General features: G+C 32.0%; 1 protein-coding gene across 4 annotated transcripts in view; it reads left to right on the top strand.

Annotated features, from left to right (window-relative positions):
* LOC140441371 (transmembrane protein 209) overlaps positions 1–23,879 on the top strand; it is a 322,551-nt gene that overhangs the window by 295,446 nt on the left and 3,226 nt on the right. For 3 of the 4 annotated variants that reach the window (XM_072532057.1, XM_072532054.1, XM_072532055.1), the window contains one exon: positions 8,275–8,487. The exons of the other annotated variant lie outside the window; for it this stretch is intronic. In XM_072532057.1, the coding sequence (XP_072388158.1) occupies positions 8,275–8,487 (213 nt within the window). The remainder of the gene's footprint in view (positions 1–8,274; positions 8,488–23,879) is intronic. 4 annotated transcript variants of the gene reach the window in all.

Raw genomic sequence — 23,879 nt, 5'->3', positions numbered from 1 at the left:
AAAGAAATGGATGTAAATAATATGCCTTCGACATCTAAAAAAGGTAGATGTGAACATAAACGTAGATTGACCACTGCTGAATTACAATCATTGTTAGAAGCATCGGGCGAGGACGATGTAGATTAAATGCATGGTGGAAGTGACTGACAAAATACTTGCACAAAGTCGTTCAGAAAAATCGAGGATTGCGTTTTGGAAAGAGACAACACAAACAGAATTTAAGACTTTTCTCGAGCTTATGTTCCATATGGGGACAATTAAAATGAACCGTCTGCATGACTACTGGAAAAGTATAGGTAACTTCTCTAATAGTGTTGACTTGACTAGACAATTGTTCATAGCCCATATGAAGAAATAACCGAATCCTCACTTGTCAAAGAAACTAAAAAAACGTTAAGTGGTCTAAAAACTAAAAAGTCCCCTATTCAAACTGGTTTTTAATAAAAAATTTAATAATATGTTAAAAGTTTTTTTAATATACCCTAAAACTGAAAGCGCAAAGAATCGATTGCAAGTTACAAAATACTTATAGTCATACGAGTTTGGACAAGTACAGTTGTTTAAATAATCGCTTTCTGTGATAAACAAATTGAATAAATTGTAAAATATTTTTTGATCTGCTTGATATTTAGCACACTTTAATAACTCATCAATTGCCATGATTTCAAGTAGCTATATTATCTGTCGTTAGTCACAAAACAAAGTTATTAACATTTATAAATTACTACAAACATATAATATCTTAGAGTTTATGGTTTTTTGGAATTATCTCAATTATTTATGTATTTAAATTTGGTATTTCTCTACATAGAAAACTTTTTATGGTCTACAACTTTTATTTAAATTATTTTTCTTTAGAATGTATACAAAACGTTTTATAAGCAAAATTTTTTATTTTGCCTTTTAAGATTGTTTAAGAAAACAAAGCAAAATCAACTGTACGTCTTTACGAATTTTTCGTCGGCTACCCCTCATACTATTTAGAATTTAAATTTCTGTAAGATTTTTTAAAACTATTTAGCGAGGTTCCGTTAACTACTTTCTTATGGCATGGTCAAAATCAAATATTATTTTTTTATGTGATTATGCCACAATTATTGGTCGATATTGAGATGAAAATTACATTTTTAATTAACTAATATTTAACGATACGATTTCCAATATTTAACCTTGTTTATTGTACAAATTATGTAAAAATGTGTATACACATTTTGTACAAAAAACGTTTTTTGAGAACGATTTCCTGAATTGAAATCAAAATGTTAAACATTAAATAATTAAAAATGTGATTCTCATCCCAATCACAACCAATATTTTTGACCTAATCCCATAAAAATCTAATATTTATCTTAAACTATTCACTGATAGCTTCGATTAAACAGCTTGGAAATTGAAATATGTAAAATATTCCTCTACACAACTCTCTGGGAAAAAATATCTAAATTGAATAAATATAACAACTGAACGTTGATATTATAAAAAAACTAGTTGGTTGGCCCCAGCCGGTCGGCAGGTAGTTTCAATGTCTTCATTTGAACTTGACCCAAACTGATCGATATTTTTATGTTTTCAAATATTATTTACGTATTAACACTGGCAACATCTATTGGCTTTAAAATGATACCAAATACAGTAATTTTACCTCCCAATGTTAAAATGATGGTTTGATGTAAAAAATTTAATTTTTAAAAAAATCGGATTATTGAAAAACCGACAACGGTGCCAAGCCTACAAAGGTGCACTAAACGAACATACACGACTTATAAATAGAAAATGATAGCATTTCTTGGTGATGCTAAATGACTGCAACATGAAAAGAGCTTAAAACGATAGTGGGATGTATATATATATATATATATATATATATATATATATATATATATATATATATATTTATATATTTATATATATATATATATATATATATATATATATATATATATATATATGTATATATATATATATATATATTTATATATATATATATATATATATATATATATATATTTATATATATATATATATATATATATATATATATATATATATATATATATATATATTTTCTTATTCATTTATGTTTATTTTTTAATTAATTTTTTTTTGTGTCGTTTATTTTTTTATATAAACTTTTTGTTTTTTTTTTTTGGTTTTTTCTTATTTATTATTTTTTCATTATGTTAAAATTTGTTGTGATCGACAGGGACACTTAATACACTTATGGGACGGTATAAGCGATTGATACACACAAGAGGACCGCGGAAAGGTTGTGAACATATGGAATAAAAGCAAAGATATCTTATCTTAGAGATTACAATAAATTTTCTTAACGTAAAATTACCTTTAATTAGTTCTACATCTACATCTATCTTAGTTTAATGTTTATTATATGTTTATACAATAGCTCGTAAATTTCAATATTTTTAGATTCTTGTAAGCTAGTTAGGTTGTATGGTTTTCTGATAGTCGGTAGTCTATAGAGTTATTTAAAATATTTACTCTGCCTTGTATCAGGTGACAACTGAGTATCGAATCCTCTGTTGTTCCTATTTCTCCACATTGCTCTAAGGTTAATTTTGAATAGATGTGCCGCACTTAGTGAGTGATTAAACCTCAATCTTCATATCGTAGAGAGCATGTGCTTATTAACTGTACAATCTTTAAACCAAGGTCTTATTGGAATATATGGTTCTGCTTATAAAACAATCCTTCTTGTGAATGATTATAATTAGTTTGCCATTTATTTTTAATTATAGATGATGCCATATCTCCAGGTGTACATTTCTGTGTTGATATATATTTTTCTGAAGTACCTAATTTAGCTAATTGATCGACTTTTTCGTTATTAACAATTCCGCAATGAGATTTAATCTACTCGATTTGAACGGTTTGATATTTGTTAGTTATATCTCAAATGTGTTGAAATATATTCATCATTAAATAGTTCAGGTTTTCGTTAGGCCGGAAATGTGAGTTTTTCTACTGTGCTTTTGTTGTCCGAAAGAATAACGATATCCTGCTTAATGTTTAATGATTTTATATAAATCAAAGCTTCTAGAATTCCTACCAGTTCTGCATTTAACCTGATTACCTTAGAGTATTTCTTTAGCGGTATCCAAAATGCAGCACCCACGCCGGTTATATCTTTTGTAGCGTCACGTCAGTATACACTTGTAAATAATTTGGAAATGTTTGAGAAATATCGTGATTAATTATACTGTTCCTTAATGGTGCTAGTAGTTCATCATATTTAGAAAAAGCATGAGTTTTTACTGTACTATTTTGGAGATTAGCAAACAAAACAGGTACATTTTTGGAACAGTACCACTCATGGAGTGAATCATGTATTTCCATATATGATTCTTCGACTTCTTAAGAATAGTGGGTGTTCAACATCTTCAACATAGATAATTGTGTTAGGAGTATTTCTTAATGCACCAATTGATAGTCTTAAATATTTGCTTACTAGACAATCTAGTTTTTGCAAATGTGTGTTTGCTGCTTGATCATAAAATATACAACTATAATCTAGTATTGACCATATTGAATAGTAATTGTAGGAAATATGAAAACGAATTGGTAAATTTAAGATTGAATTTCAAATAATATGGTCCTACAAGTTATGCACAAAATCGCTTACCTTAAATTGGTGTTCTTTAGGATTTGGTTAACTATGCAGACCCAAATGTGACTACTCAATTCATTACTGCTCAATCCCTTCAATGGACTCCCTCCATGAAATTCTTGCTGGACGCGAGACGGTACCGCCCGATACGCAACATTCCGAATTCTTAACCTTTTTCGTTGAAGGCTGGAAGCGAAGTCGTACCTTGTCGGTTAAAATCTACTCATTGGGGCATGCCCATTTGGATATATGAGCGATTTGTGTGCGTCGATGTAAAATCATATTATATCGCGCTTTGAATGAAATGCGACCAATAAGCACATAAGGTTATTCTGCATCATTTCAAGGAAATATAATTATTAAAATCTAAAACTTATTCTACTCGAAATAAATTATTATAATAATATTCAATATAAAATAAAGAAATAAGGATTCCCGAACACATATAAAAGATCGATATAAATATAAGGCTATATTAGCATCTGCACCCCGTGTAGTTTGTGTTACTGCTCTAAGTATATTTAATCCTTTTTCTGATTTACTTAGGATATATTCAATATGATCCTTCCATATTAATTTTCTATCTAATATGACTGCCAGATATTTAACCTTCTCGTTTGACATTCCGGTTTGAATTTTTTTAAAGTGACTTTATTTGATAGGTTATTTTTTTTTGGAAAATATGCAAACCTGACTTTTTTCTTCTAAAATGTATAGTCCTTTATCTAAACACCAGTTCGTTATAACTCCGTAGCATTGGTTAAGACATTGTACTCCTGATATTATGTCGCACCGACCTTTGTAGATACAAATGTCGTCAATATATTGTAGAACTTTAACTTTTTGTTGTTTGTTATTTAATGTTTCTTCACGGTCAGCAGTATATAATAAAAACAAAGGTGGTGCTAATGTACTTCCTTCTGATAGTTCTTGGAGCAATAAAAGCATCTTTAATTTTAACATATATTACTCAATTTGAATACAGTTCAAAAATACTTTTACAAAATTTAGCTGGTAAGCCAAAATGTAGCATTTGACGGGATAAAAGAGTCAAATTTATATTATCATATGCCCCTCAACATATAGCAAGAAAAAGAGCATGTTGATTGTTTATTTGAAAATGAAACATTTATATCTGTTATTAGGTAACCTAGATTTTCTGTTGTTGAATGGCCCTTTCTGGGCCCAAATTGGTGTATTGGTATTATATTATTGGTTTCCATCAAAATCTCTAATCTCGACTTTATCATTCTTTCGAATATTTTTATGATCGAATGATCCTACGATTCTGGTTTCGTTGGATCTTTGTACGGATTTAGAATTGGAACTAATATATATTCTTTCCTACTATCTGGAAACTTGTTGTGTGTCCATATATAATTTATTGTTTGCAGTAAGATCATTTTACTACAATCGGCAAGATTCTTTATCATTATATAATGAATACCGTCTTCCAGGTGCAGTGTTTTTATTAAATTTTATACTATTTTCTAATTCTTTTATGGAAAATTTCATCAAAATAGGATGTTTGGTACCTGATTTTTTAGAAAAGTTACACTTTTCTAATACTCACGACGGTGCAATTTTATTGAAGAATGTTTCTTCCCAACTTATATTGTTTTTGGTACCTGATACGTGTTTTTAAATTTTTTTATTTCTTCTCATATTTTAGATATTGCTATAGAACGATTTAAATTTTCGCAAAATATACGCCAAGAAGTTCACTGCTCTATTAAAGTTAATATAATTGCTCACATTAGAATTACGTTTTAAAAACAAAAACGCTTCTTTTTGTTGTTGGATAGCTCTGTCACAATTAGAGTTCCACCAAGATTTACACAATTTTGGATTAACTTGTTTTTTCTTTAGAATGGATTTATTACTTATTTCAATAAATTTTTGATTGAACTGTTCATAAGTTATATCCTGGCTGCTATTATCTGCTATAAAATTTTCGATTAGATAAGACAAAAGCGGTCAATCGGATCTCTTTAAGTTCCATTTTTGATTTTGATTTGTATGATTGCCTACATTATGGTCATTAACATATAGTTGTATTATAATAGGATAGTGATTAGCACCTAGCGAAACATTGCCCTTTTCCAGTCGCACATAATAGAAATATTATCTGAACAAACAGATAAATCTATTGCAGATTTATTTTTGGTATTGTAATGAGTAATTAGTGTTTCTGAATCATTATTTCCCGCAGTATACGTAAATTACATCCCAAAGCTGTGTCGTGATAATTAAAGTCACCACCTACAATGAAAGGCTTTTGTAAGCTATTGAAAAACAAGTTCCATTGCCTTGATGTTACGTTTAGATTTGATTTTGCATATAAAGAATAAATGTTAACTTTGTTTTTACCTATTTTAACTGTAACCGATATACACATTACTTACAATTACATTATTACTTATTAATAAATTATCAATTAATTTAAATATCCCGAAAAATACCTGGCTTAACTCATTGCTGTTATCTGTACAAAGAAAAAAACATTTACTGTAACAAATAGTATTTAGGGCCAATGTAACAGATTACAATAGAGGGCCAATGTAACAAAAAACAAATGAATTATGGTTGTCTTCGTGTACCACTAAAAGTCAGTTATAAAATGTACCTTGATACACTAAAGAAACTACTAATCCTCACAAAGGAAGAGATTATCAGTTTGATAAACAGGAAAATGTAAAATATGAATTTGAAATATAACTAAATTGAAGGCTGGCTAGCGGACTATATCAGAGAGTCACTACTTGACATTCAAAAGAGGATTCGGCCAATTTGCATGCCCTACAGAGACCGTAGAATGAGAAAATAGATGACAGGGTAATAAAAAAAAATGAATAGGTAAATGTAAGTGATAGAATGTGGAGGAGGGGCACCAGGAAAATATTGACATCTACCTTTCAAGGTATCTTGTAATGCTGTATACCCTTTTTGCTGAAATGAAAAAAAAAGCAGCTATTAATTGAAATATTTAGTCTTAACAACAAATTTAATACCTAACCAAATATATACAGTCTATCTTAATTCTTTATGCTACCCACCACCACTTATGTACAGTTAACCTAGTTATATACAAAAAAATCCCTGATTATACACAATTTATCCCTGATTATCTCTGAATTTAAATTTACTGAAAGGTAGTACCTAATACTATTTAAAGAATTTACAAATAATAAATATAAGTAAGAAGATTTACCAATTCTACCTAAAAAGGTAATTTACTCGCCTACGAGAAATACAATTCTGTACTTCGGCTTCCAATTAAAAGTACTAATAAAGTAATATGGACACTATTCTGATGGGATAGGAGCCAAAGGTTTAAATATATAGTAATGAAAATACCAATAACAAACTCTCTGATTAAATTTGTACACAAAAAAACCGTACAGTCGAGTTGATAGGGAGGATTTAAAACCTCAACCTGTAGTCGACAATTAGTCCTTAAATATTATTCAATATTATTAAAAAAAAAGACGGGTCTTTATTATTATAAGAAATAGTATGATTTAAAGTTGAAAAATTATTATAGAATGTTATTAAAATTGATGGATAAAAAAACTTAGTACAAATTGACAGACACTCTAATCAATGAGTGAGGTCCTTCCGGCTGATTTCCTTAAGTTGTCCGGGAATAGTCTGGTAGAGATCTGGACCTATAAAGGAACAACTAAGAATGACGAGAATCAACCGTGGGGATCAGGTGTATAATCCGCCTAGGGAATAAATTAAATTAAATAAACCCAAAAAAAGCAAAATAACGAATCCTTCACCTTGACTCCTGATTAACTCCTCGAGTAGGCTAAAAAGAGTATTTGTGGTAGCGTTCCTTCTTACTTACTCTTGAGAAAAGGTAGGGAAAAACACAAGGTTTATTAATCTTGAAAGGTGATACAAAAGTTACGACAATATTTTATGTGATATGGAATGATTAAATAGATAATTTTAACAAAAGCATGCTCTGGATATATTTTAGAATATAAAAGAACGGTATGAAACAGAATATTTTTAGAAACTGAACAAATAGTATATATAATTTGTAAAGTACATTATAATTTGCAAAAATTCTTCAATCAAAGTAACGTTATCTCTTACAAAAAATATTGTACCGCACTGGGAGACCAAGAAAAACTGAATTGTCATCACCATTTTTTCGAATTCAGTACTATGCTTTTGAAACTATACTTTAGACAGATTACGACTTCGTGATTTGCTGGAGTATTCCAAATGACGACGTAAGCACTACTTTTTGATTTTTGTAGCGGGGATCGAATCCACATCATTTAGCGCCATACACTTACCTCTGAATTAGATAGGCCGCTTTTGAGTGCTAATATCTCGAAACTGCATAAGTAATATAGTATGATTTATATAGTATGATTAATATAAAAATGATGACCTAGAAATGAACGACAATATTTTCTTAGAAGACTTTATTTTGAAGCAGAGAATTTTCAGTTATTCTATACCCCATTCTAAACGAGACACTCTGTATAAATAGTAAATAAATAATTTACTTCTGAGTGCTATGTTTTCTCTTCTGGGTGAGCTGATTTATGACGTATTATTTTGGTACTGTATTTTCATAGTTATTCTGTACATGATGACAATGACCTGCTATAAATTTATACTTTTAGGTTGTAATGCATCTTCTGGCTTCGTATTTGGACACTCAATTAATACCATTACCTAACATGCCTGATACTAAAGCGTTCAGTGGTAATCATTTTATTAGAGTTGCTGATAAAGCACCTACTTTGACGTCAAACAGTTTTTATATACAAGAAGTTTCAGAAAAACCACCACATTATAGAGTTATTGTAGGACATCAAATATATGAAATGGTAAAAGTAAGTAAAATTTAAATCCGTAAACTAATTTTCGAAACCAAATTCAGAATTTTGCTTTAATCTGTGCCTTCTAAGAATTGCAAGGCAAAACAGACGTTGATAAAGATGTTATTAGATACATGGGGAATCTAAAAATTGCATTCCACAACATATCTCCTCAACTAAGCAAAATTCTTAGCGAATTGGTTTCTAGTACTCGTACAGAGTATATCGGAATAAAAAGGAAAAGACAGTTAAGATTTGATTTCACGTACAGGGCGCCTGTGCATCCGCTTATACGTATTTCGGCCTAATAGGCCTCTTCAGAACGGCTTTCGCAGTCGCTTTGAACGTAAAAATAAATCTTTTCTGTCTTAGCGAGAGCGCTCCTCAAAGTGGCGTGGCATGTAACATGGCAGTGGCATAGCACGGGCATGGCAGGTAGCGCACACCAAAGTAGCATGGCATTAAAAAGGCTAGTTAAATTCAAAATGTCGTCATCTGAGGATGAAGTTAAGCTAACGCTTTTAAATGTCAACAATATGAACAGAAATCGTCCGCAACGTCAGTTTTGAGTACACCCTTATTGGAAAGAGATGCAAGGGCATAGTAGATTTAGGGCCGATTGTTCGAACGCTACTCAAAACTTGATTGTAATCAAATATTTAATTACAATCAAATACATCAGAGCAGCTGTCAAAATTATTAAAAATTGCTTATTATTGATTTGTAAATAAAAACATGAAATTAACATTAGAAAGAGTTTATCTAATTATGGTTTATTTTAAATTAAAACGTAAAATAATAAAATTGAATAAAATAAATCAGTCAACATAACTCAAAATGTGACGTATTTGATTACAATTAAGTTTTGATTAGCGTTCGAACAATCGGTCCTTAATGTATTTAAAGAATTAAAAAATTTCGGACTTGTGTTGTCATAGATACCTGAAAATTTCTCAACTAATGAGACAAAACGAATATTAAATTCTGGACTGTCTTCCATATTTAAATTTTTCAACAAACACACATGCAAAGAACAAATCTATGACGTGGCGTAGCAAGCTGCATGACGCCACTGTCACTGTCATTTTGGTGTGCGTTGAATCATTCGTTTGCATTGGATATATTTTAAGTAACATGCTAGACGCATGCTACTTGCTACTTGCCACTTGTCAAGCCAGTTTGGTGGGTGCTCTCCCTTAGGAAGCAACTCTAACATGGCTTCGTATAGACGCAAATAGCGACATCTGATATTAAAATCCGTAAACTAATTTTCGAAACCAAATTCAGAATTTTGCTTTAATCTGTGCCTTCTAAGAATTACAAGGCAAAACAGACGTTGATAAAGATGTTATTAGAGACATGGGGAATCTAAAAATTGCATTCCACAACATATCTCCTCAACTAAGTAAAATTCTTAGCGAATTTTCGGCCTAATAGACCTCTTCAGAACATCTTTCACAGTCGCGGTGAACGCGAAAATAAATCTTTTCTGTCTTAGGAAGCAACTCTAACATGGCTTCGTACAGACGCAAATAGCAACATCTGATATTAAAATCTGTAAACTAATTTTCGAAACCAAATTCAGAATTTTGCTTTAATGTGTGCCTTCTAAGAATTGCAAGGCAAAACAGACGTTGATAAAGATGTTATTAGAGACATGGGGAATCTAAAAATTGCATTCCACAACATATCTCCTCAACTAAGCAAAATTCTTAGCGAATTGGTTTCTAGTACTCGTACAGAGTATATCGGAATAAAAAGGAAAAGACAGTTTTGTCAGTGGCCATGCGACAGATGATCCAATAGATTGCCATCTAGTCACTCTACTTAATTTTTTCTGACTCCCTAGGCTTCTTGTGCCAACCTTGCGTGTTGTTATTCCTCAGTCTCCAGATCTCGATGTCTACAAAGCCGCACCAAGTCACCATCTCTTCTACAGTTAAATGTGATATTAGGGGCATTCAGTTTAATATTTTTATTATAATATTCATTTTATGTAATAATTAACATACCCTGTGCACATAATTGTAAACATTTTTACTTGCTTTGGAGCGTTTTGATGATATAGGCAAAAAGATATTACAAAGTAGGATTATGAAATATTTTGTTAGTAAGTGGTTTTTGTTTAAAGTAAAAACAAATGTCTATTGTTTCTTTAGATTTGATCTTGGAATTTTGTGTAGAATGTAGACAAAACGAATTTATGCAAATCCCTATTAGATTTATAAGAGAAATTTTGTTTAGAATAAAAATTATAAATTCCGGACAGTTTAGTATTGGCGATTATTGAGGATATGGGAATTTGTGATGACGAGGATACTACAATATGATTGGTTCAGAAAATAATGGGGAATGCGTGATGAGGGTTGTAAGTTAAATAATGAGAAGGATCTGATTCTGAGTTGTTGAAGGGGGAAGATTTTTTACTGATAGCTGAAAAGTGATTTGAGTGTTTTAAAATTTGAAAGTATTTTTACAAGTTAAAATTGAATGAAAAGGGAAAGTGGTAACAGTATTTGGCATGTTGGTTTTGTCTTCTTTGATAACTAGACCTATTTTGCCTATCTTTACAGCTCCCTATTTTTCGCTTAAACTCTTTTCTCATTTTGTTCAGATTTCTATAAAACTGTTGAGTTTCGTTTTCATTTCTTATTCTTTCAATGCGTTCTAACTGCTTTTCCTTAAATTGTCTCTTTTTTCTTCTATGTAATATTTTTTCTTCTATGCTAAGTTTTATTTTACCTTTTCCAATACGCCAGCAATTGTTCGGAAAATATTTGCGCCGATAGATCATTTTGTAATTATTGTACTTTCATATTAATGGCCAATCGAACAGTTTCGACATTTCGCAATTAAAATAAATATAAAAATGAACTAAGTAAATCTCACTCCTGTTTTTTATTTTATTAAAATATTTTATAGAATTTTATATCAATAAAGTAACCCGCAATTACCACTGAAAATAAAATGATGTAATGGTGTAAAAAATGGACAAAACTTAATTAAAGTTATACTCAGATTTTTGGGTGCTGTTATTAATAATATACAAAATAATATACGGCACAATGAAAATAAAATAAAAATAATAAGAAATTGAACACACAGTTTGTGCCTTAAATTTTTGGAACATATGAAATAACTTACAGCAATAAAGATTGACAATTTAAAGACACCACTATCTATTAAATACACAATCTAAATTTAAGTAAAACTGTATAACATTTACAGTATAAGTATTTACTTTACTTTCAAGTTAGGTAGGTACTGATTTTATTTTTGCTAAATAAAACTGTCAAGGGATTAATATCCTCATAATAAAATGTTAAAATGCTTTATTATTGTTGCGAGGATTTTATTTTAAAGTGTCTAACATAACGTTAACTATAAACATATTATCTGCATAGTAGCTTTAAAAACTGAAAATAGATATATAACATATCAGGTGAAAGAGAATTAAAGATGTAAACGAAAAATGTCAAAATATATAGGGTGTCCCATTTAAAAAATAAGTTGGTATTATATTTCTTTACTGGGACCCACTAAAAAAAATTTGTTCGCCACTGAACGCTTCCATATTTCTATCAAAAGTTCTAATAAAATTTTTTAAAATTTTAACCCTGTCGTTTTCGAAATTTTTCAATAATCGCTCTAGTTCCTCATAGTATCTAGCTACTATGAGGAGCTATTGATGATTTGATTGGGCAATCATTACTTTAACGAAAAAAGAAGTCATGACATCTTAACTACTTTTTTTCTATCTCCTCTAGTTTTCGGTATACCCTGAAAAATATAGCAATTTGGGACACCCTGTACAGCACTTTATTGAACGTTGCCGAAATGAAAATAGAGTTGAAAATAAATCAAGGTTGGAGGAAAGATGGATTGTCAGAGAAATAGCAAATAATCCTTAGAAAAGTGCATCAAAATTGCAGTGGAGATGAGGTGGAAAGACAGTTTAGAAAAAGATGTAACCCCGACACAATTAGACGGATATTACGAAAGAATAATCTATATGGTCGAACTGCTAGAAATAAACCTTTTATTAGACAAAGAAATAGGTACTGGGTGTATTGATGTAAAACTATACGTCATACACCAAGTACACGGTTCACGGCGCACTCACCTCAAACGTCATCTCATTATGTCTTTTGCAGACGATGCACTTAGCAATCGCGGATTTTATAGCACGCCAACCACCTAAAATCCAATATCGTTTGCGTACAATAGCCATCAGTCCCTGAGTTCCAACATGACACGACCTAACATGTTCTCTAAACAGCAGGCTTTTCACTAAAAAATGTTTGGCTGGCAAAACTATTTTATCATTTTCGTCCGTAAATGTCTCTTGCTGATCTAGTTTGAGTACCAACATTTCAGCTTTATCAGCTTCCTCAGGGGTTAACTCTCTCTTGTGTTTGTCGTCTTTATTTCTTGCATTATAGATAAATCGACAAATCACGCTTACATTGGCAACGTCTTTAGATACTGTGAAAAATAATTAAGGTGCCAATGATTCAAGTCACAAAATCCTGCTCACTATTAACAAGGACTGTAACATCAACGAAAAATGATGTTCCAGCGAAGCCCCTAATAAAAATAGGCTACTGCTAATCCGGAATACCACACGACAGTGGCGGTAAACTTTTTCTTTCCCCGCATCATCTATCCCAAGAAAACGAAGAAAATCTCTGTCAGCTTTATATATCCTAATCTATAAAAAGGCTTTGCGAATATCCGAGATTACATCGATTTCTTGTCTGAATCTTAGTAAAATAGTAGGAAGTAATTCAATCAAGTTAACCCCGTTTCAAGCACTGATTTAAAGATGGTTTGTCTTTTTCCTTAGCTAAAACGTAAAAAATTGGTCTGATTTTTGTAGATGCGCTATTTGGCTTAATTACTGGCCTGTGGGGGTAAATAATGACCTTCTTGGTTTTGCTGCTCCTCGAACACTTCCTGAATTATATTTTCATCCAGCCACTCCTTAAATATTTGGCCGTAAGTTTCAAGATATCCATCTTTGGTTCTTTTCTTCAACATGCTGTCCAGCATTTTCTTCGCAATTTGGTAGTTGCTCGCTCGTGCTGGATGTCCTTCTAACGATAACATGCCATATTTCAGCCATGTGTTTTAGGTATGGGGTTATCTGAGGTATAAAATTTTCAGATTATACAACTTGGCGGATATCTCGATTAACTTGATCTAGAGTTAGAAGCTTACGTCCAAAACTTAAATATGCAGCGGTTTGTCCTGTGTACTCGCTCCATACTGCGTTCATGGCAAATTTAACCATTGGTATTGTTGTACAATTGGATCATCCTCCCTAGTATCGATGAACGAAGACTCTTCTGTTCCATCTTCTTACTGTATAAGAAATTAATAATTTCGATTAACCCCCCATTTCACTGGGGGCTCTGCTGTCAACGGGGCAATATAGAGTACTTTAGCAGTTCGAAGTTTCTTACATTCAAATATATATCTTTATTTATTTAAAAGGTTTATTAGTACTCTATACTCAGAAGGCACCTCGATTGTTAACAGAGATGTCGATTCCTCAGGTTTTGATGTTCAATTGACACTATTTGTCTCAATGCGTAGGAACACCAATAGAGCATTGAATCTTTAACTATTCATGAATTGTGTCCAATTGAAGTCCTTTCCAGACTTTTACTTTTTTCGACAATCACGTTTCAACATCAAAGAGCTCACTTCGGATCGTTACCTTTCGCGAAATAATTCTAAGTTCCTTCGGACCTTTATTTCGGACAACTGGTTTAACGACTAAGGCTATTTCAGCTCGTTCACCAATTCGAGGAATAATTCTGCTCGGGCTTTTATTTATTCCTGACCGTCGGTGATCTGTCGAAGAACTGCGGCAGTTCGACAAGTTGCGAAATAATTCTAAGTCCTAATAATAAGTTGATTAGACTTGTATTTATTTTAAACAATTTCTGTCTGAACTGCGACGTATTCTCTTCGAGCTGTTTAGTTATTTTTTGCGAAATAATTTTAAGTCCGTTTCAGACTTTTCTTTATTTGTAACAAATGATAACTTAAAAGCAAAGTGTCGAATTCCTTCACTTGTTATTTGCGAGATAATTTCAAAGTCGTGAGACTTTATATTTATCTCCAGCAAATTTCCAAGTATGAAATCAAAGCGCAGAGTTTCGTTGAAATGGGCTACTCAGCCAAAATAGGTCTTGCTCGGTCAAGATTAAGAACTAAGGTGTCCTCCGATTAAAAGATACACTGTTTTATGCATTTTCTAGTTGCATGTGCGCAACGATCTTCCGTAGGACGGTCAATACAATCAAAGATTCAATCTTTGTTGTAATTTGATTGAAGATCAAGAGCGAACATTGTCACCAGAGTGAAAATCTTCGCTGTGATTGGTCCACATTGGCGATAGTATGTTCTCAGGGCAAGTGTTATGCTCAGTTTCTACGCATAGCAAGTCTCGGTTTTAGATCTCTATTCTTGCGCTCGACTCTATTTTATAAAATACATAAAAATAAACTTTTAAAGTTGAATTGTGGCTTATTTCCAAAAAAAAAAGTAAATTTTATTTTATTCTTTATTAATAAACACGCATGGCACTGCGTTTACTACTCCATGTAGTTTGTAGTCGCTGTCGGTTTTATTTTTTCACACCTCTGTCCGATCCACCGCTCCGTCCATAGCTCGCGATAAGAAAGCTATGCTTCCAAAAATAAATATGTTGTCTGAATTTTTACGCCTATATGATTATTATTATCTAGGTTTGAGTTATACGGCACACACACCCTCCAAGGGGAAAACTCACTCATTTCAAATACCTACAGTATCCAATTGAGCTCTGGTTAGACTCTTTCTGTGTTATCGAGCCCTAGGTGACTTGGTATGATGAAGTGCCTCCCAAAAATTTTCGTTAATTATATTAAATAACATCGAAATGTTAATTCAGCCATAGCTTTTTTATGTTTTCTTTCCCTTTTCATGGCTCTGGAACGACCCAAGTGGTAGAGAGATTAATAGGTATTGTTTGGCTACTTTCCATCCTCCATTGACTTCCTTTTTGAATTTCCAGATCGCTTTAATTGGCAATATTTTCATTGAATTTGACACGCAGATTATTGGTGTTCGGTATCGCCACATCAATTAGTATTATCCAGATTTAGCCATACTGCTCACACTCCCTCTAAGGGGAAAGTTATACTATTAATTATAAAATTAATTGGTTTAAGTATTTAATTTTAATTTTTAACTAATTTGATATAAGATCCAGCCGTGACAAGGTTTTAAATACAGGAGGCAAAACTCTTTCTGACTTTATGGATGCAATCGATTTTTGTGTAATAAACGGCAGAGCTATTTCAGAGTCTCCCGCTCAGTTCAGTTTTGCTAATTCGCTAGGGAAAAGTTTTTGATTTTATTTGGATGAACAGTTTTTACTTGAACGTCATAGACGATTTACGGGTCCATACAATCCTTCTTCTTCCGATTACTTTCCAGTAATCTGCAAGCTCAAATATTATAGTGAGGTTATTGCTTTAAATCGTAATAATACCTTAAATCATACGTTTTAAAACTTCCGTAGGAACAATATATGTCTTATAAAATTACAAATCCTGAATTCCCCTAGCGTTACATTTATATCTAACATAAACTTTGCTTACTTTAATTTTATTGACGCTGTCAAAGAAACTGCCACTGAACTGAAACTTCATATTTGTACAATAAATAGTAATAATAGTAATAATCAAGTACAACAGCCTGGGTTTGATAATGACTGTATCAAATTAAAAAAAAATGTGAAAGATAGACTACAAATCTGCAAACAAAATTCTTTTTCCTCAGAGTATCTCAACTCATATGTCTCTTCCAAAAAAGAATACAAAAATTGTCTGAGGAGAAAGAAAAAACTGCATGATAGACAAATTACATATAATAAACCTTTCTAACTGTAGGGACGCTAAAACGTTTTGGACCACGATCAAAAAGATACGTGGCAATCAACGTAATATCAAAATATCGGCTGATTTATGGGATCAATTTTTCAAAAGTTCTCAACAAATAATTATTAGAGAAAATACATCTTTCTTTGACGGGAATCACCCCTATTTCGACATCTCAATTGCTTTCGAGGAAGTATAAACAGTTCTCAACAGCTGGAAATGCAACAAATCTCCTGGGTCTGACGGCGTCTCTTATGAATTCCTAAAATGTCTCCCTAAAAACTGGATCTTATACCTAACATCATCATCATCATCACTGGCTCGACAACCCTTTTTGGGTCTTGGCCTGTTCCAGGATTCTTCTCCATTCTGATCTGTTTCGTGCTTTTTTTCTCCAGTTTTTTATTTTTAAGGTTGTTATATCATTTTCTATTTGTTCTAAGTATCTCAGCTTCGGTCTTCCTCTTGTTCTTTTTCCTACTGACATCTGTTTGAATATTTTGTTTGGTATTTCGCCTTCTTCCATTCTTTCTACATGTCCTATCCAACGCAGCCTTCCTATTTTAATAAATGTTATAATATCCGGATCCTGGTATATTTTGTATAGTTCAGAGTTGTATCTTATTCGCCATATTCCGTTTTCTTTTGTGCCCTTATATATGTGTCGCAAGATTTTTCTTTCGAAGGTGGCTAACAACGTTTCCTCTCTTTTAGTGAGTGTCCAGGTTTCTGAGCCGTATGTGAGTACCGGTCTTATTAGGGTTTTATATATTTGGCATTTTGTTTTTCTTGCGACGTTATCTGATCTTAGTTGCCTAATTAAGCCATGGTAACATTTATTTGCAATAAATATTCGCCTCTTCACTTCCTCCGTAACGTTATTATCAAACGTGACTAGGGATCCCAAGTATATAAAGTTTTTTACCTCTATGTTGTATTCTCCTATTGTTATATTTTGTGGTTGCCTTATTTCTGCGTTTTTACTTAACCTGCATATATTTTGTTTTGGTCTGATTGATTTTAAGGCCACTATTTTGTGCAGCTCGTTCTATTTGGTTGTATGCCTCTATCATTTCTCTTCTTGATCTTGCGATTATGTCCACATCATCTGCAAATGCTAGTATTTGCACGCTTTTATTAATGATTGTTCCTCGTGTATTGACTGTTGTGTCCCTCAGTATTTTCTCGAGTACGATGTTGAACAAGATGCATGATAGAGCGTCTTCCTGGCGTAGTCTCTTTTTCACATCTATTGTTTCCGTTAATTCATTTTGTATCCGGATTCTACTTTCTACTTTTAGAGATTCTTTTATCAGTTCTATTAGTTAATTACTATTTAAATGGGAATAAGCCACAATTAAAGGTTAAAATACGTTTATTGACGTTTCAATTTCCACTTCGGAAATCGTTCTAATGTTTGTATTTTGAGAACGATTTCCGAAGTGGAAATTGAAACGTCAATAAACGTATTTTAACCTTTAATTGTGGCTTATTCCCATTTAAATAGTAATTAATTTAAAATGCCAAAAGAAAATAGCTTCAGAACAATATTAGTTCTATTAGTTGTTTTGGTAAATTAAATTCTTTCATTGCTTTTATTAAGAATTCTCGGTTTATATTGTCATATGCGCTTTCAAAGTCTATGAAGAGATGATGTGTGTCGATGTTATATTCACTTGTTTTTTCGAGGATCTGTCGCAGAACAAATATCTGGTCTATTGCTGACTTCTGTCTACAGAAGCCACTTTGGTATTTGCCAACTATTTTTTCAGCGTGTGGTCTAAGTCTTTCATAAATGACGTTGGGCATTATTTTGTATGCTGCATTCAGCAGCGTGATTCCATGGTAGTTTCCACATTCTAACTGATTTCCTTTTTTATGTAATGGTACAATAATACCGCTATTCCACTCCGCTGGTAAAGTTCCTTCATCCATACATAAAAAAGGATCAAAGGAAAACCCTAGTAACTACAGAGGCATTGCGTTAATAATTTGTTTATAAAGTTTCTATGCACATTTTATATATAGTATTTTTCATATAAAAATGCGTGCACGTCACATTTTATATAAAGTGAAGTCACTTATATTTAAAATTTGCAGAACGTCAACCTTAGAGTTCAAATTTTCCTAACACAGCTAATAATAAGAATCACATACGGAAATACTCGAGCTTTCATAGGAGTTAACATGGTATAATAATCAGAAAAATGTAATCATCATTATATTGGGAATTTTAGAATTATATTGATTAAATAACCAAAAACATTTGTTATTATTAACAATATAAATTTTATAAAATAACTCTTTAAGTCTAATATTCCACAAAATAATAATTTTAATTAAATATATTAGACAATTGTACGCAACTGATAAAGGGAATACTTCAAATTTTTTGACAGTTCAGCGTGTGGCAAAATTGTTTAAAGTGTTGCCGCTTTTTTAGAGTAAGAATTTTGTTTATGTTTCCTTTTTCCTACACTTTCCTCCGCTATACAAATATGGCTTCGAAAACGGTTTTTGTATATTCGTTGACTTTAAATGAGCGTTTGATAAAGTTAACCACTCTTTATTATGGCATAAATTGTATAGCTGTTGTCAGTTGACGTGTTGTTGGTTTATTGCAGAATTTTTAAGCGAATGCCACTACACGTGTCCGAACAAATGGCTCTTACACATCGCCATTTTTCGTAGAATCAAGAGTTCTTCAGGCAGAAGTATTAAGTCCTCTTTTATTCTTAATGTTTCTGTCTTAACATAAAGTATTACTTCAAAGACGAAGGCTGCCACGGCATCCCTATAGATGAAAATACTGAACTATTAATGTTGTTGCATGCAGATGACATTGTTATCCTCGCAGACTCGGAAATATATATCAGAAGTAAACTCAATATTTTGCATAGTTATGCTAACTTAAATAAATTAGAAATAAACACACAGAAAGTAACACTAAGTATATAGGTTCAGAATTTTTGTATAAAAATCATACAATCAATGTCACTAATAAGTTCACCTATAGTCCGACAATTTTCAATTAAAGGTGACTAATCTACAAATTGAACGAAGTACTAACGGCAAACATGTAAAATCTCAGAAGTAAATTCTTACCGGGGTCATTTTTATTGTGTATGCTTCGCCCATGTAAATAAGTGAAAAATTAAGATAGTCCCATAAAAATTTGCCCCCGTAACAATACAAATTGGTGTGATTCACCAGCGTATAGTTCGACAAGTTCATTAAATAGTTTGAAGCATCAGTAAACTTATCAACATTTCTCTGGTCTATATATATTTACGTTCTTAGAAAGAATGGGAATGAGATAAATATGATATTTTAGTTTATTCGTTCCACCTTTTATATGTGCATAGGCGTAGCGTGTTCTATTTCTTGGGAATATATTTATTAAATAGACTTTTATTATTAACTTTAAAATAGTTTTGAGGTAAGTAAAGAAAATTTGAGATCAGTTTATTCTTTTTATAGTATTAACTCATTAACGACTGATACAATAAACAAAGAGAAATTTGACAATTAATTTATTAGATTGGATTAAAAACACATAAATTAAGACTAATTTACAACCAAAAAGATTTTTTTCTCATTTTCAAGGAAAAATAGTACAATTTTTAATAAAGGAACATATCGTATCTTAAATATAAATTAAATTTTAAGGTGAAAATTTTCGAACCATTCGAGGGGTAGATGCACTCTACACCTTTTACATAAATAAATAGTATTACTTTTACACATCCGACATTCTTGCACTATCGTCTCTTTTTGTAATGTGGCCAATATTGTTGAATCTGGTTTCATCTGGTAAAGCAAATTTAGATTGCCGTCCATGTACTAAGTTTGACACTGATTTAGCGGTTTCTTCACTATTATCTTCTCTTCTTTATGTTTGATTAAACGAAATCTATGTCGGATCTGCTTTCTCTTAAAATATGCACTTCTTTATCCTCATCCTTCGACCAATACATATCAACTTGAAGCAGAGTGTGAACCAGATAATATACATATGCCAATAAATTTCTTGGCGGTTATTCTTTCCTTTCTTTCTTTCTCCCCTTCCTTTTACCCTAACAGGGTGTCGGATTTGGGCTAGCTATTTTAATTTCCATTTACCCACCTCTTCCATTCTTTTCTGTTTCCTGCCATTATTTTCAATTCCTCGAGTGATTTTTGTTTAAGTTTTCCCGCCTCTACTACTTGCTGTATCCATTTTTTTCTTGGTCTGCCTCTTTTTCTTTTTCCGATGTTTTTTGCTTCATACATTTTTCTTGTTATTCTATTGGATTGCATCCTCATCAGATGCCCATACCAGTTCATTTGTCTCTTTGCTATTTTGTTCATTATCGGTTCCTGGTTGGCCATTCTCCTAATAGTCTCGTTGCTTAATCTATCCCATTTTGTCTTTCCGACTATCCTTCTTAGATGTCTCATCTCCATTGCGTTTATCCTGCTCTTATGTTTTTCCAGAATTGTTCAGTTTTCACTTGCATAGAGCACAGTCGGTATCACTATTGTGTTATATATTTTTATTCTTGTTTCTCGTGCAAGTTCTCTTTTTCCCATTATTGGGGCTAACGCATAATATAACTTGTTTGATTTCTTTGCTCTATTTGTTATTTCCCACTCTATTTTTCCATCATTAGTTATTATACTTCCCAGGTATTCGTAAGTTGTTACTATTTCCAATTCTGAGTTTTTACATTTTATCTTTATTTGATTATCTTCGTTATCTCCTTTGCCGCTGATTATCATTATCTTACTTTTTTCCTCGTTTATCTCCATTTTAAGTTCTTCTATTTGTTCTACCCATATATCCATTAGTTTCTGCATTTTATTCTCGGAATCTGCTATTAGTACTATGTCGTCTGCATACATTAAGGACTCTATTGTTACCGGTTGTAATCTGCGGTAACCTATTATTGTCTGTAGTTGATTAGTTCTGACTCTAGTGTTTCTTATCAATTCGTTCATTACTATTATGAATAGCAAAGGGCTGAGACTATCTCCTTGTTTAATACCTCTCTTCCAATTAAATGCTTCCGATCTTTCCCCTGTTATTTGTACCCTTCCTTTTACCTCTTTGTAAGTACTTTCTATAATTTTTATCAATGCATTAGGTACGTTAATTTTCCTCAAGCATTTCCCTATAATATGTTTTTCTATCGTGTCAAATGCTGCTCTTAGGTCTATGAATGCTAATACTAGTTTTTTCCCCGTATCTATGCTTCTTTCTATTAGGTTTCTAATGATATATATGTTGTCATTTGTCTGTCTTCCCGGTCTAAATGCCATTTGTTCTTCTCCCAATACCATTTCTACTTCTTGTCTCAGTCTCTTCTCTATTATTTTCGTATATATTTTAAAGCACACCGATGACAGACATATTGCCCTATAGTTGTCGCAGTTTACATGTTCTCCTTTTTTGTATATTGGCACGATGATATTGTTCTGCCAGTCTTTAGGGATTGTTTGTTTTTCCCACGCCTCTTTATATATTTTCCATAGCCAGTTTATTCCTTCTTCTCCCATGTATTTTACCATTTCCGGTTCAATTTCATCATCTCCACCTGCCTTGCCTATTTTTATATTTGATAATCCTTCTATCACTTCTTCTCTACTTATTTGCTCTGGCTCTGTGTTTTCTTCGCCTTCATTGATTATATTGTCTTCCTTTATCACTTCGGTATCAAATTTTTTCTCATAATATTCTTTCCATACCCTAGCTATTTGTTCTGGGCTTATTTGTATTTGGTTTGAAGTATCTCTTACTGCGTTTATTTCCTTTCGTTTTCCCTGCCTTATGTGTCGTATTGTCGTCCAAAAGTTTCTATTATTTGTTATATATTCTTCCTGAAGTTCTTCTCCAAATTCTTTCCATGTTTTTGTTTTTGCTTGTGTGACTGTCTTTTTTGCCAATCGTCTCTGTCTATAGTATTTTTCTTTATCTTCTTCTAATCCCGTTTCGAGGTATTTTTTCCATGCTATTTTCTTCTTTTTTATTTCTGTCTTCACTTCTTTATTCCACCACCTTGTCCTTTTTAACTGTTTATTATATTTTTTGATTCCACACACTTCAGTTGCTGTTGTCTTTAATACTTCACTGTATGTATTCCATCTTTCTTCCATTGTCCATGTTTCTATTTGTCTCAGTCTTTTGTTAGTTTCCTCCGTCTAAAATTCTCGCACACTTTTTATCTTTAGTTTGTTTACATTTACTTTCTTGTACTCTTTTCTTTCCACTTCCTCCATTTTTTCATCCTCCAGTTTTGCAGTGACCATCCTGTGTTGTGTAGACAGTTCGGGTTCCTTTTCCGTTAAGATGTTTTTTATATTTTGTTCTAGGTTTCTCGTATAGACTATATAGTCGATTAAGCTTTTCGCATTTCTCTCTTCAGCCACAAATGTATATTTGTCGTTAATGGTTTGTTCACTGAATGTGTTTCCTATTATCAGGTCATTGGTTTGGCAGAATTCCAGCATTTTAATTCCATTTCTATTTAATGTTTCTTCCCCATATTGTCCAATGCATCCTAATCCCCTGTTAATAATATCCTTACCTACTCTTGAATTCAAATCGCCTAAGATTACTATTTTTTCTCTTGTCTCTCTTAATTTGTCTAATGCGTTTTGGAGTTCGTTGTAGAATTCTATCATTATCTCTTCTTCATTACCTTCTGTTGGTCCGTATATTTGTATTATTCCTATCTTGTCTTTTAGTTCTATTTGGGCTGTGATTATTCTAGATGATACTGCTTCGTAGTTTGTTATTCTTGATTCTTTTATTAACTATTATACCGACTCCTTCTTTTGCTCTGTGACCCTGTGGTACTCCGGAATAATATAGACTATATTTCTCATTGATATTGATGTGTCCTTTCCCTATCTTTTTTGTCTCGCTTATTCCCATTATTTGTACGTTATTATTTGTATTTGTACGCGGTTATTCTGCGATGCATAAATATTTCTAAAATATAGAATGCTCTCAATTACTTGTCTATCAAAAAAGAGTGAAAAAATATAAACTTGCCTCCATGATTGGCTTTTATATTGTCTAAATATCAATCAGACTGATGTAGAATTACTACTGAATACGAAGGAGTATCTGTTGTTACCCAACTTGAGACAAATTTGGATTTACTATTTTTGCCTGTTTTTTTCTTTGGACGTTTTATCTGCGGTTCAGAGTAATATCCGAATATCATAATTAGAATCGTCAAAATTCCCAATTACTTGTATTTCATATGTACCTGCAATATCCGATTTTATTCCTTCTTCACAAATAATATTATCATTAATGTCTCCTACATCGGAAACTTCATCTGATTCCGACGGCAAATAAACCACATTAAGTGAATCAGCATTTTCACAATCTGTCTTCTTCTAACAAAGCTATTAACTCTTTAGTAGTTAGTGCCATCTTCCTTTCATATTTCGAGAATTTACTGAAAAATGCACTACAATATA

The sequence above is a fragment of the Diabrotica undecimpunctata genome, chromosome 5 (genome assembly GCF_040954645.1).
Source record: "Diabrotica undecimpunctata isolate CICGRU chromosome 5, icDiaUnde3, whole genome shotgun sequence".
NCBI lineage: Eukaryota > Metazoa > Arthropoda > Insecta > Coleoptera > Chrysomelidae > Diabrotica > Diabrotica undecimpunctata.
This window is presented reverse-complemented; position numbering and strand designations above follow the sequence as displayed.